Below are 13634 nucleotides of genomic sequence, written 5' to 3' on the forward strand. Positions count from 1 at the left end.
ATTTTGTAATTCTTTTCTAAACACAACAAAACATAGAAGCCATATACAGAATGTTAGATCCAACTTTTACAGAGCAGAAAACTCCATTAAAAGCCCAAAGGCAAATTATAAACTAGAAAAAATTACATTTACAACACTGTGAGAAACAGAGTGCTGTTTACCTTAAAGCACAAAGAAGTCTTACAAACCAATTTTTTTTAAAAAATGGAAAAATCAACAAAAGATACGCAGTCTGCAGAAAAAAAAAAATTAAAATTACCAATAGGTGTTATTAAGGTGCTCAATCCCTTACCATTAAAGAAATGCAAACCAAAAGAGTGAGGGGCCCATTTTTCCTATGCTAGATACCTGATTTGGGGAACTTCTGAAAACAATTTCCCACAAGTGCATAAGGACTGATGCACAGGAAGAACATCAGCTGCCTCAAAGAGGCAGCAAAACTCCTTGGAAAAGCACCAAAGTTAGTCATGGGAGCCCACCAATGAAAAAGACAGCATAGCCAAAGCACATTCATAACAGCACAAGTATTTTCCTCTCAAATCATTTGAAAACAGAAAAAAACCATGCACATTTACATCCCCTGTATGCATAGAAAATGTACAAAACTTTGAAATATGATAGATCTGATAGAGTGCCGGATGAACTATGGATGGACGTTCGTGACATTGTACAGGAGACAGGGATCAAGACCATCCCCACGGAAAAGAAATGCAAAAAAGCAAAATGGCTGTCTGGGGAGGCCTTACAAATAGCTGTGAAAAGAAGAGAAGCAAAAAGCAAAAGAGAAAAGGAAAGATAAACCCATTTGAATGCAGAGATCCAAAGAATAGCATGGAGAGATAAGAAAGCCTTCCTCAGCGATCAATGCAAAGAAATAGAGGAAAACAGTAGAACAGGAAAGACTAGAGATCTCTTCAAGAAAATCAGAGATACCAAGGGAACATTTCAGGCAAAGATGGGCTCAATAAAGGACAGAAATGGTATGGACCTAACAGAAGCAGAAGATATTAAGAAGAGGTGGCAAGAATACACAGAAGAACTATACAAGAAAGATCATAATGACCCAGATAACCATGATGGTCTGATCACTCACCTAGAGCTAGACATCCTGGAGTACAAAGTCAAGTGGGCCTTAGAAAGCATCACTATGAACAAAGCTAGTGGAGGTGATGGAATTCCAGTTGAGCTATTTCAAATCCTGAAAGATGATGCTGTGAAAGTGCTGCACTCAATATGCCAGCAAATTGGGAAAACTCAGCAGTGGCCATAAGACTGGAAAAGGTCAGTTTCATTCCAATCCCAAAGAAAGGCAATGCCAAAGAATGCTCAAACTACCACACTATTGCACTCATCTCACATGCTAGTAAAGTAATGCTTAAAATTCTCTGAGCCAGGCTTCAGCAATACATGAACGGTGAACTTCCAGGTGTTCAAGCCGGTTTTAGAAAAGGCAGAGGAACCAGAGATAAGATTGCCAACATCTGCTGGATCATTGAAAAAGCAAGAGAGTTCCAAAAAAAAAACCATCTATTTCTGCTTTATTGACTATGCCAAAGCCTTTGACTGTGTGGATCACAATAAACTGTGGAAAATTCTTCAAGAGATGGGAATACCAGACCACGTGACCTGCCTCTTGACAAACCTATATGCAGGTCAGGAAGCAACAGTTAGAACTGGACACGGAACAACAGACTGGTTCCAAATAGGAAAAGGAGTACGTCAAGGCTGTATATTGTCACCCTGCTTATTTAACTTATATGCAGAGTACATCATGCGAAATGCTGGGCTGGAGGAAGCAAAAGCTGGAATCAAGATTGCCAGGAGAAATATCAATAACCTCAGATAGGCAGATGACACCACCCTTATGACAGAAAGTGAAGAAGAACTAAAGAGCCTCTTGATGAAAGTGAAAGAGGAGAGTGAAAAAGTTGGCTTAAAGCTCAACATTCAGAAAACAAAGATCATGGCATCTGGTCCCATCACTTCATGGCAGATAGATGGGGAAACAGTGGCTGACTTTAGTTTCTGGGGCTCCAAAATCAGATGGTGACTGCAGCCATGAAATTAAAAGACTCTTATTCTTTGGAAGGAAAGTTATGACCAACCTAGACAGCATATTAAAAAGCAGAGACATTACTTTGTCAACAAAGGTCCGTCTAGTCAAGGCTATGGTTTTTCCAGTAGTCATGTATGGATGTGAGAGTTGGAGTGTGAAGAAAGCTGAGCGCCAAAGAATTGATGCTTTTGAACTGTGGTGTTGGAGAAGACTCTTGAGAGTCCCTCGGACTGCAAGGAGATCCAACCAGTGCATCCTAAAGGAGGTCAGTCCTGGGTGTTCATTGGAAGGACTGATGTTGAAGCTGAAACCAGTATTTTGGCCACCTGATGCAAAGAGCTGACTCATTTGAAAAGACCCTGATGTTGGGAAAGATTGAGGGCAGGAGGAGAAGGGGACGACAGAGGATGAGATGGTTGGACGGCATCACCAACTCAATGGACATGAGTTTGGGTGGACTCCAGGAGTTGGTGATGGACAGGGAGGCCTGGTGTGCTGCGATTCATGGGGTCGCAAAGAGTCGGACACGACTGAGTGACTGAACTGAATGGAACGTAGTGTTACAGTGTAAAAATTCAAAGTAGTGAATTTTTCAGCTTCATAAAGAAAAGCAAACCAAGTGATGGAATCATGTTGAACCAGCACATAACTAGTAAGTCCAATATGAAATCACTCCTGTAAGAGGAAGTGCATGAATCACTTCATTCTTTTTATTCACTTCATTCTTTTTACTCCTGCACTCACTGCTCTGCTCAAGTTTTTGTCACTTTTATTTTACCCACTGTGGCATTTCCTAAACGGCTTCTCACCCAGTTTTGACCACCTTGGGGCTCAAGACCATCCATAAGCCCAGTCTTTCTGCTACTGGACCTCACCAGAACACTGGGGCGCTGGTACTGCTGATTACAGAGTTCACCACTGTGTGCTCAGCACCCAGCATGTGCCCGGGGCATCAAAGGTGCTCAGTTAATATATGCCAGTGAACAAAGAATGAATGCACAAAAGGAACACAATGGATGATGGAACAGTGGTTACTTCTAACAAATGGGATTGAGGGTCAAGGGAGGGGAGCCTTGACTTTCTACATGTCTCTACAGTGTGGAATTTTTTTCCCTTACTGTATCGCAAAGCTAAACAAAGAACTAAGAAAAACAGCCAGGAGGAGGAGAAACTGCAGGCTTCGTTCCCAGATCTACACAGGAGGAGACGTGAGGGGCCCGTGGGTGGCCAGAGGACAGCCCACCAAGCCAGGAGCCTGGGGACGGGGAAAACCATGGAATCCACCACATGGGGCTCCACATGGAAAAGGGGAACTTACTGCAATGTGAAGACACTAATTAGAGACAACTGAAAGTGGGGATTTGTTTTTGAGCCAGTTTCCGGGCTCCTTGTGGATTATGTTAAAGTACATTGTCAAAAGCTTTGGGAAAAATATATGCCAAGGGTCAAAAAAACAGACATCCACAAAAGTCCCCGTTGCAGCTAATCAGCAGGGTGATACATGGACTGGGTGCAGCAGACACCGGGCCTGTCTTACAGCGGACAGGCAGAACCACAGAGGAGGGGGGAGATGCAGGCTAGGAAAGCAGGGAGCAGACAGAGGGTAGGAGTCAGCTGCCTAGGACAGGTGGGTCCCACACACCCTTCCTGCAGCTCTGACACCCAAGGACACCTGCTTTGGGGACTGAAGTTTCTGCCGCGGGTGGAGGCTGTGCCTGGCCCCTAGAGGAGGCCTCGGGGGGTGCTGGCTGAGGCCTCAGCACAGAGGAGACAGATAAGGGGAGCCCAGGGAAACAAGGCCTTGTAGTGTGTGGGGTTTAAGAGTTCACACTCAGGGGCTTCCCTGGTGGTTCAGGGATAGAAAGAAGCCACCTGTCAAGGCAGGAGGCATGGGTTGCATACCCAGTCTGAGAAGATCCCACATGCTACAGAGCAACCGAGCCCAATGCCACACTATTGAGCCTGTGCTCTAGAACCTTAATTACCAAAGCACGTGCCCCGGAGCCCCATGCCCAAAGGAAGCCACTGCAGTCAGAAGCCTGCACAGCACAACGAAGAGTAGCTCCCGCCAGCCATCGCTAGAGAAAAGGCCATGCAGCAGTGAAGACCCATCACGGCTAATGAATAAGTGAGTACACAAATTAATTAAAAAGAGTCCAGTCCCAGCTTTGTCACTTACTGGCAGTGTGACCTGGGGAAGGCACAGGACTTCCCTGAGTTTTCTCATCTAAAAACAGGGACAGCAGCAGTACCCACCTGCGATGGACTGCACGTGTGTGTCTGCCTGAAATTTGCCGGCCCTTCATGTGAAGAAATCAGGAGGCGGGGCCTTTTATCTTGGGCCCGACACAGTAGACCACAGCCTAGGCCGATGGGGCACGGCCTCCCAAAGGGCAAGACAGAAGGACACCATGGAGGAGTGCACAGAGTGACAGGCTGAGGGCTCAGCGTGCTGCAGGACCCCTCTGGGGAAACGCCTGAGACCCCAGGGTCTGTCCTGAGACCTTGCTAGTGGGCAGAAGGGCCACATCCTGACCATGGAGAGTGCCCACCCTCCCTGCCGCGGGCTTTCCCAGCCCTGCCCTGTCCTCATGTGGAGGTTCAAGCACCTGCTGCTGCACAGCTCCATGTGGGCTGGGTGCTGGGGGTTGCTGAGGCTGGGGGTCGGTCCTGGGGCAGGAGGGTGTGGGTGGGGCAGGGGGAGAGGGAGAGAAGACGGGGGGTCAGCCCAGCCCAGAGGGAAAGGATCACCAGCCCGCAGGTACAGCTGACCCAGGCTGGCACGCACGAACACAGGGCAGGGCTCTGGGCCAAGCACCCACCACTACCCTGTGGACCTAGTGAGTCTTCCATCCGCCCTGCGCACAGGCGTGCAGTGACAAGAGCACTTACAGTTCTCTGCCATTCCCCGACATTTTGAAGCCACCAAACGGAGCCTGTGCATAGATGGCGTTGTAGCAGTTGATCCTGGAAAGAGAATAGAGAGATGCTCGTGGTCACCGGGAGAGGACCTGGCCGGCCCTTGAGTGCTGCGGGCACTAGGTGCTGGGTGCAGAGCATTGCTGAAGCGATGGTCTGTGTCCAGGTCTGATACCAGGAAAGTTGTGTTTTCAATCTCTGCCTTCTTGCTCTCACCACCAGAAACTAAAGTTTGAATATTGTGAAGTATAAATCTTCTCACAGGGGTAGGAAGGAAATGACAAGGGGAGAAAAAGAAGCGAATTTTGCTGAGGGAATAAGAATCAGCTCTGAAAAGAGACAGGACTCATCTCAAAGTTCTCCTGCTTCTTGGCCTCCAATTCACATTTATCTTCTAAGATTATCTTAAAAATGAGGATAGTGTCATCAGCAGATGAAAGAGAGACTTTCATCCATACTTTGCACAAGAACATGCGCTGCTCTTAGAGTATAAAGGGGAGGTCCAACACGGTGGTCAAGAGCACTAGCTTCATCAGAGCTGAATGGCTGGCTCTGAGCTCTGCTCTGCCGTGTGCTGGCTGTGTGACCCCGGACAAGTCACACAGTCTCTCTGCGTCTCGAGTCCCCCATCTGTGAGACAGAGATGACGACACCATCCCGCTCAGAAGGTGGTCACAAGGAGCGGGGAACTTGCTCAGATGTGTGTGGTGCATAACGCAGGACGGAAAGCTCTCTGCTCACAGAAGGGTAAGGAGACCAGCTGGCCGCCAGCTCGGGAGCTGGGCACTCATGCTCTACTTACCAGACAGTTCCAGACTCTAATGCGGAGGCCAGCTTCAGTGCTTTATCGAGGTTTTTTGTGAACACAGCTGCCGTGAGTCCATATTCAAGGCTGTTTGCTCTTTTGATCACTTCTTCAATATTTTTGAACTTCAGTATTGGTTGCACTGGTCCAAAAATCTATGATTAATTGGAAGGATGGCAATGAGAGGCTGCGGAGTGAAGCGTGTGTGCCCTGAGTAGGCACCTCCTTCACATATGCTCTTTTCACACACCCAGTGCTCACACCCATGGGAGAGGATGAGTGAAGGACAGCACCCAAGCATTCTTTTTAGCTGTGCGATGGTTGAAATCTGAAGGAAAAGACTGAACTAAACAAAAGTAAAAAATAACCACCAAAATACTATGTTGGGTGGAAGCCCTCTCACTGTGGTCAGGGCATCTAGAGGTCCCAGCCTCAGAGGAGCCTCTGCGTGCTGGGACGCACAGACAACTCTGAAAGTCATCCCTGGAAAGTTACTGTGAAGGGGGTTTGCAGGCACAGACTGTGGGCCCTGGCCTCTGTGCTGTGTGTTCTATCAAGGAAGATGCCCTGAAATGGTTCCCTAATAATTCCCAGGGGAAGGAATGAGGCCGTGTTCCTCACCATCTGCAACACAGCAAATAAAAGGAAAGAGTTACAAACATTCAGAGGTAATTTCGAAAGGAGCCTGTAATGGCTTCAGTGTTCAGCACCACAGCTCAGGAGGACAGTGTCAGCCTGCCAAAATACCTCCCCCGTTCCCAAGGAGCTTCTCTCACGGAGGTTAAACAGCTGAGTCTCATGCCATCACGGTACAGTTAGTAACTCCCCAAAATCTCAAGGAGAACGTGTATAAACAGCTCATACCAGCAAGACTCTGGCAGTGATTCCCTCTTTCATGTGCCCCCAAAAATGCCACAGCCTGGGGGCCGAGCACCTGGGACTCAGGTGGGAACCACTTCCAGCTAGCTTAACAGTGGCCCCGAAAGATAGAATTACACTCTTACGGGAGTTACCCTAATTTCCACCACTCCAAGGATGCCCACGATGGACAACTTCTAAGAGACTTCTAGTCAGGACAGGTCTTTGGGATGAATAGTTGCCATTTAGGTTTGGTCTGGTGGAGTGAATGAGGCTTTGGGCCCTGAATCCCTGGCTCAGTTTCTGGTTAGAGCACAGGCTCTCCACCTGCAGCTAACCTGAGGACACGTCAGAGCACAGAAGAGGGACTGTTGTTCCCAGAGAGGATGAGCAAAGCATGGAAGTGGGGGTTAGGACAAGCTCTACACAGTTCATGGGTCCCGGGGCAGGACGACCGCCCAGAGGACTCCAAAGGAGAGGGAAAAGACCTCAGAGCAAGGAAAACACTCCCTTCCCAAAGGCTTCGGGGATCCCTTGGCCCTGGAGAAGGCTCTTTTTGAAAGGCCCAGCCCCTTTCCCCGCTCCCAGGGCCCCAGCTCGCACAGGACATGGTTTTCCTCACAGCCTGCTGACCTCCTCTTTGGCAATCCGCATGGTGTCCGTAACTTCTGAGAAGACAGTGGGTTTGATGAAGAGCCCCCTGTCTTCCATGGCAGAGCCCCCACATTCCAGCTTGGCTCCCTCCTTCTTTCCGCTCTCGATCAGATCGAGGATTTTGTTGAACTGCTTCTGGTCAATCTGTAAAACAGAGAGAAGTAAGCTTGGCTTCTTTCTGGATGCTGGCTGCCAGGGTATGTGTCCAACAGCCTCCTATGTGGTGGCTGACCTCATTATGTTCTAGCCAAGACAAAATTCATGGACCAGATGTGCCTTGTATGCAAATGTAGCTCCAATGCACAAATCTAGGTTCTCTGGGGCAGGGGAGAGATGGGCTGTTCTCATCCTCTCCAGGTATGAGTGTATTCATACATCTGACCCCCTCCATGGGTGCTGTGTGCTTAGTTGCTCAGTCAAGTCCATCTGGACTTGCAACCCCCTGGACTGCAGCCTGCTAGACGCCCTTGTCCGTGGGACTTTCCAGACAAGAATACTGAAGTGGGTTGCCATTTCCTTCTCCAGGGGATTTCCACAACCCAGGGATCGAACCCACATTTCCTGTGTCTCCTACATTGCAGGCAGATTCTCTACCCACTTAGCCATCAGGGAAGCCATGCTCTTAAGCAAATCCATGGGTGAAACAAAATCTGAAGTGGTCATATTCTTGGTTCTAACTCTTGAAACTTTCTAGGGTTGTCAGATTTAGCAAATAAAACCACAGGATACCCAATTAAATTTGAATTCCAAAAAAACAAGAAACGATTTTTAAAGTATAAGCAAATCCCAAACAATATTTGGGAGATACTTATGCTAAAAATGTATCCACTGTTTATCTGAACTAGGTTGTCATTGCTTAGTTGCTAAGTTGTGTCCGACTGTTTGTGACCCCATGGATTGCAGCATGCCAGGCTTCCCTGTCCTTCACCATCTCCCGGAGTTTGCTCAAACTTATGTCCATTGAATCGGTGATGCCATCCAACCATCTCACCGTCTGTTGCCCCCTTGTCCTCCTGCCCTCAATCTATCCCAGCATCAGGGTCTTTTCCTATGAGTTGGCTCTTTGCATCAGGTGGCCAAATATTGGAGCCTAAGCTTCAGCATTTGAACTAGTTGCCTTGTATTTTATCTGGCAAAACTGCACACTGCTCCTAGGGCACCACAGATCAGAGTGTAACACTTACTGGAATTCTCCAACCACAGGGCAGAGAAGTGAGAAATAATGCTGACGACCTTACTCATCACCTGTGGACACAAAATAGAGGCTCGAGGGGGTAGACAGGCTGCTCCTGGTTGGCGGGGAGCCAGCTCATCAGAAGAGTTCTACTTTCTGCCACTTTGTTTAAGGGGTCTCCTCGGCTGGAGTGTACCCTATAAATATCCAGCTTGTGGATGTTATACTCAACCAGCTGGCAAAGGGCACCTCTCTGGGAGACTCAAGGTGGGGAAGTGCTCTCCCCACTCAAAATGGTCCTTCTTACCAAGTCCATGGAACCTTGTTCTTACTGTGACTCTGTTGTAAATCCCTTTCACTCTGGCTGGGAGAGACAGAGTTTTGTTAGACAGGTTTGCTGTAGCTGTGAGTTTCAGGTAAAAAAGTGGCTCAACTTAAGCAAATTTGAATAAAAAAACAAGCAAACCTAAGGAGAAAAGGAAAGATATACCTATCTAAATGCAGAGTTCTAAAGAATAGCAAGGAGAGACAAGAAAGCCTTCCTAAGTGATCAATGCAAAGAAATAGAGGAAAACAATAGAATGGGAAAGACTAGAGATCTCTTCAAGAAAATTAGAAATACCAAGGGAACACTTCATGCAAAGATGGGCTCAATAAAGGACAGAAAGGGTATGGACCTAACAGAAGCAGAAGATATTAAGAAGAGGTGGCAAGAATACACAGAAGAACTATACAAAAAAGATCATAATTCCAAGTAACCATGATGGTCTGATCACTTACCTAGAGCTAGACATCCTGGAGTCCAAAGTCAAGGGGGCCTTAGGAAGTATCACTATGAACAAAGCTAGTGGAGGAGATGGAATTCCAGCTGAGCTATTTCAAATCCTCAAAGATGATGCTGTGAAAGTGCTGCATTCAATATGCCATCTAAAACTCAGCAGTGGCCACAGGACTGCAAAAGGTCAGTTTTCATTCCAATCCCAAAGAATGTTCAAACTACCTCACAATTGTACTCATCTCACATGCTAGAAAAGCAATACTCAAGTTCTCCAAGTGAGACTTCCACAGTATGTGAACTGAGAACTTCCAGATGTTCAAGCTGGATTTAGAAAAGGTAGAGGAATGAGAGATCAAATTGCCAGCATCTGTTGGATCATCGAAAAAGCAAGAGAATTCAAAAACACATCTACTTCTGCTTCATTGACTACTCTAAAGCCTTTAACTGTGTGGATCACAACAAACTGTTGAAAATTCTTCAAGAGATGGGACTACCGGACCACCCTACCTGCCTTCTGAGTAACCTGTATGCAGTTCAAGAAGTCACAGTTAGAACCTGACATGGAACAATGGACTGCTTCCAAATTGGGAAAGGAATACATCAAGGCTGTATATTGTCACCCTGCTTATTTATTCTATCCTGAGTACATCATGTGAAATGCCAGGCTGGATAAAGCACAAGCTGGAATCAAGATTGCCAGGAGAAATATCAATAACCTCAGATATGCAGGTGACACCACCCTTATGGCAGAAAGTGAAGAGGAACTAAAGAGCTTCTTGATGAAAGTGAAAGAAGAGAGTGAAAAACCTGGCTTAAACTCAACATTCAGAAAACTAAGATCATGGCATCTGGTCCCATCACTTCATGGCAAGTAACAGGAAACAATGGAAACAGTGACAGACTATTTTCTTGGGTTCTGAAATCACTGCAGATGGTGACTGCAGCCATGTAAATAAAAGACACTTTCTCCTTAGAAGAAAAGCTATGACAAACCCATAATACATATTAAAAAGCAGAGACACTATTTTACCAACAAAGATCTATCTAGTCAAAGCTATGGTTTTTCCAGTAGTCACATATGAATGTGAGAGTTGGACCATAAAGAGAGCTGAGCACCAAAAAAGTGATGCTTTTGAACTGTGGTGCTGGAGAAGACTCTTGCAAGTCCCTTGGACTGCAAGGAGATCAAACCAGTCAATCCTAAAGGAAACTGGTCCTGAATATTCATTGGAAGGACTGATGAAGTTGAAACTCCAATACTTCGGCCACCTGATGTGAAGAACTGACTCATTGGAAAACACCCTGATGTTTGGAAAGACTGAAGGTAGGAGGAGAAGGGGATGACAGAGGATGAGATGGTTGGATGGCATCACTGACTTGATGGACCTGAGTCTGACCAAGCTCTGGGAGTTGGTGATGGACAGGGAGGCTTGGTGTGCTCCAGTCCATGGGGTCGCAACAACTTGGATATGACTGAGCGATAATGCAAAGAAATAGAGGAAAACAACAGAATGGGAAAGACTAGAGATCTCTTCAAGAAAATTAGAGATACCAAGGGGACATTTCATGCAAAGAAGGGGCTCAATAAAGGACAGAAATGGTATGGACCTAACAGAAGCAGAAGATATTAAGAAGAGGTGGCAAGAACACACAGAAGAACTGTACAAAAAAGATCTTCATGACCAAGATAATCACAATGGTGTGATCACTTGCCTAGAGCTAGAAATCCTGGAATGTGAAGTCAAGTGGGCCTTAGAAAGCATCACTACAAACAAAGCTAGTAGAGGTGATGGAATTCCAGTTGAGCTATTTCACATCCTGAAAGATGATGCTGTGAAAGTGCTGCACTCAATATGCCAGCAAACTGGGAAAACTCAGCAGTGGCCACAGGACTGGAAAAGGTCAGTTTTCATTCCAATCCCAAAGAAAGACAATGCCAAAGAATGCTCAAACTACCGCACAACTGCACTCATCTCACACGCTGGTAAAGTAATGCTCAAAATTCTCCAAGCCAGGCTTTAGCAATACGTGAACCGTGAACTTCCTGATGTTCAAGCTGGTTTTAGAAAAGGCAGAGGAACCAGAGATCAAATTGCCAACATCTGCTGGGTCATGAAAAAAGCAAGAGAGTTCCAGAAAAACATCTATTTCTGCTTTATTGACTATGCCAAAGCCTTTGACTGTGTGGATCACAATAAACTGTGGAAAATTCTGAAAGAGATGGGAATCCAAGAACACCTGACCTTCCTCTTGAGATACTTATATGCAGGTCAGGAAGCAACAGTTAGAACTGGACATGGAACAACAAACTGGTTCCAAATAGTAAAAGGAGTTTGTCAAGGCTGTATATTGTCACCCTGCTTATTTAACTTCTATGCAGAGTACATTATGAGAAACGCTGAGCTGGAAGAAGCACAAGCTGGAATCAAGATTGCCAAAAGAAATATCAATAACCTCAGATATGCAGATGACACCACCCTTATGGCAGAAAGTGAAGAAGAACTAAAAAGCCTCTTGATGAAAGTGAAAGAGGAGAGTTGAAAAGTTGGCTTAAAGCTCAACATTCAGAAAACGAAGATCATGGCATCTGGTCCCATCACTTCATGGGAAATAGCTGGGGAAACAGTGGAAACAGTGTCAGACTTTATTTTTGGGGGTTCCAAAATCACTGCAGATGGTGACTGCAGCCATGAAATTAAAAGACGCTTACTCCTTGGAAGGAAAGTTATGACCAACCTAGATGGCATAATCAAAAGCAGAGATATTACTTTGCCAACAAAGGTCTGTCTAGTCAAGGCTATGGTTTTTCCAGTAGTTATGTATGGATGTGAGAGTTGGAGTGTGAAGAAAGCTGAGTGCCAGAGAATTTATGTTTTGAACTGTGGTGTTGGAGAAGACTCTTGAGAGTCCCTTGGACTGCAAGGAGATCCAACCAGTCCATTCTAAAGGAGATCGGTCCTGGGTGTTCTTTGGAAGGAATGATGCTAAAGGTGAAACTCCAGTACTTTGGCCACCTCATGTGAAGAGCTGATTCATTGGAAAAGACTCTGATGCTGGGATGGATTGGGGGCAGGAGGAGAAGGGGACGACAGAGGATGAGATGGCTGGATGGCATCACTGACTCGATGGACATGAGTTTGAGTGATGGACAGGGAGACCTGGTGTGCTGCAATTCATGGGGTTGCAAAGAGTCGGACATGACTGAGTGACTGAACTGAACTGAACGAATTGAGCGACTGAACTGAACTGAATGGTGCATTTGGATGACTCTGTCACTGAGGCACAGGCTGGCTTTCTTTGAAAGAGTGGGCACAAACCATGCAAGCACCTTTACCAGTTATCTCATGAAATGTGGATTCAGTGTTAAAATACCAACATGATCCATACCTCACACTTTGTACTAGGATAGATTCCAAATAGATCAAAGACTTAATCATGAAAGGTGAAGTCATAAAAAGTTTTCAAATTCTCTCAGGTGGGAGAACGCCTTGGTAAAACAGGAGTGCTGATGGCCTTTCTATGACTTGAAATGCAGAAGCCAAGAAGAAAAGATTAATAATTTTGAGTAAGTAAAAAAGGAAGGCAAAAGCATCATAAGCAAAGTCAAAGGGCAAAACAGCAAACTGGAAAAAACTGACAAGTCACATAATAGATAAAGCTAATCTCTCTAGGATGCAAAGAATTCTTATAAGTGACAAAAAAATGATCAGCAGTACAAGTGAAAAATATGCAAAGGATATGCATGGTTGATAGAAAAGGAAACATAAATGACCCTTAAACATAATACTAACATGTTCCTCTTTACTCTTATAAGAGATAGGCTATGCTCTGTGCTGTGCTGTGCTGTGCTCAGTCGCTCAGTCGCGTCCGACTCTTTGAGACACCATAAACTGTAGCCCACCAGGCTCCTCTGTCACTGGACTTTCTCCAGGCAAGAATACTGGAGTGGGTTGCCATGCCCTCCTCCAGGGGATCTTCCCACCCCAGGGATCAAACCTAGGTCTCCCATATTGCAGGCGAGTTCTTTACCAGCTGAGCTACCTAGGAAGCCCATAAGAGATATATGTACATTAAAAACAAATGAGATATCATTTTGAACTATTAGATGGGCAAAACGCTACACATATTCTGTTAGTAAGGCTGGAGAAACAGGCAGGCTCATACAAGGTTGGTGGGAGCATGAGCTGGTTCATCCTTTTGGAAGGTAAATTGGTGATGCTTATAGAAATTACAAATGTTCTCTCACTCAGCAATCCCACTTGGGCAATTTGTCCTGTGGATTTCCTTGCACACATGCAGAATGACATACTCTGCGGTGCTGTACGTGATTGCACACACCCACAGACTTATCAGTACATGTTTCTAAAATTCTGTTGGATTCATACAGTGG

The 13634-nt window shown here is 45.9% G+C and overlaps 1 protein-coding gene across 1 annotated transcript in view; it reads right to left on the bottom strand.

The window, feature by feature from the left end:
* Positions 1 to 13634, bottom strand: part of ALDH1A3 (aldehyde dehydrogenase 1 family member A3) — a 43101-nt gene that overhangs the window by 3735 nt on the left and 25732 nt on the right. The window contains exons 10-12 of the mRNA XM_055556186.1: positions 7272 to 7436; positions 5778 to 5935; positions 4949 to 5023 (exon numbers count right to left, since the gene is read on the bottom strand). Coding sequence (XP_055412161.1) covers positions 4949 to 5023; positions 5778 to 5935; positions 7272 to 7436 — 398 coding nt within the window. The remainder of the gene's footprint in view (positions 1 to 4948; positions 5024 to 5777; positions 5936 to 7271; positions 7437 to 13634) is intronic.

This window comes from Bubalus kerabau, chromosome 19, assembly GCF_029407905.1.
Source record: "Bubalus kerabau isolate K-KA32 ecotype Philippines breed swamp buffalo chromosome 19, PCC_UOA_SB_1v2, whole genome shotgun sequence".
Lineage (NCBI taxonomy): Eukaryota > Metazoa > Chordata > Mammalia > Artiodactyla > Bovidae > Bubalus > Bubalus kerabau.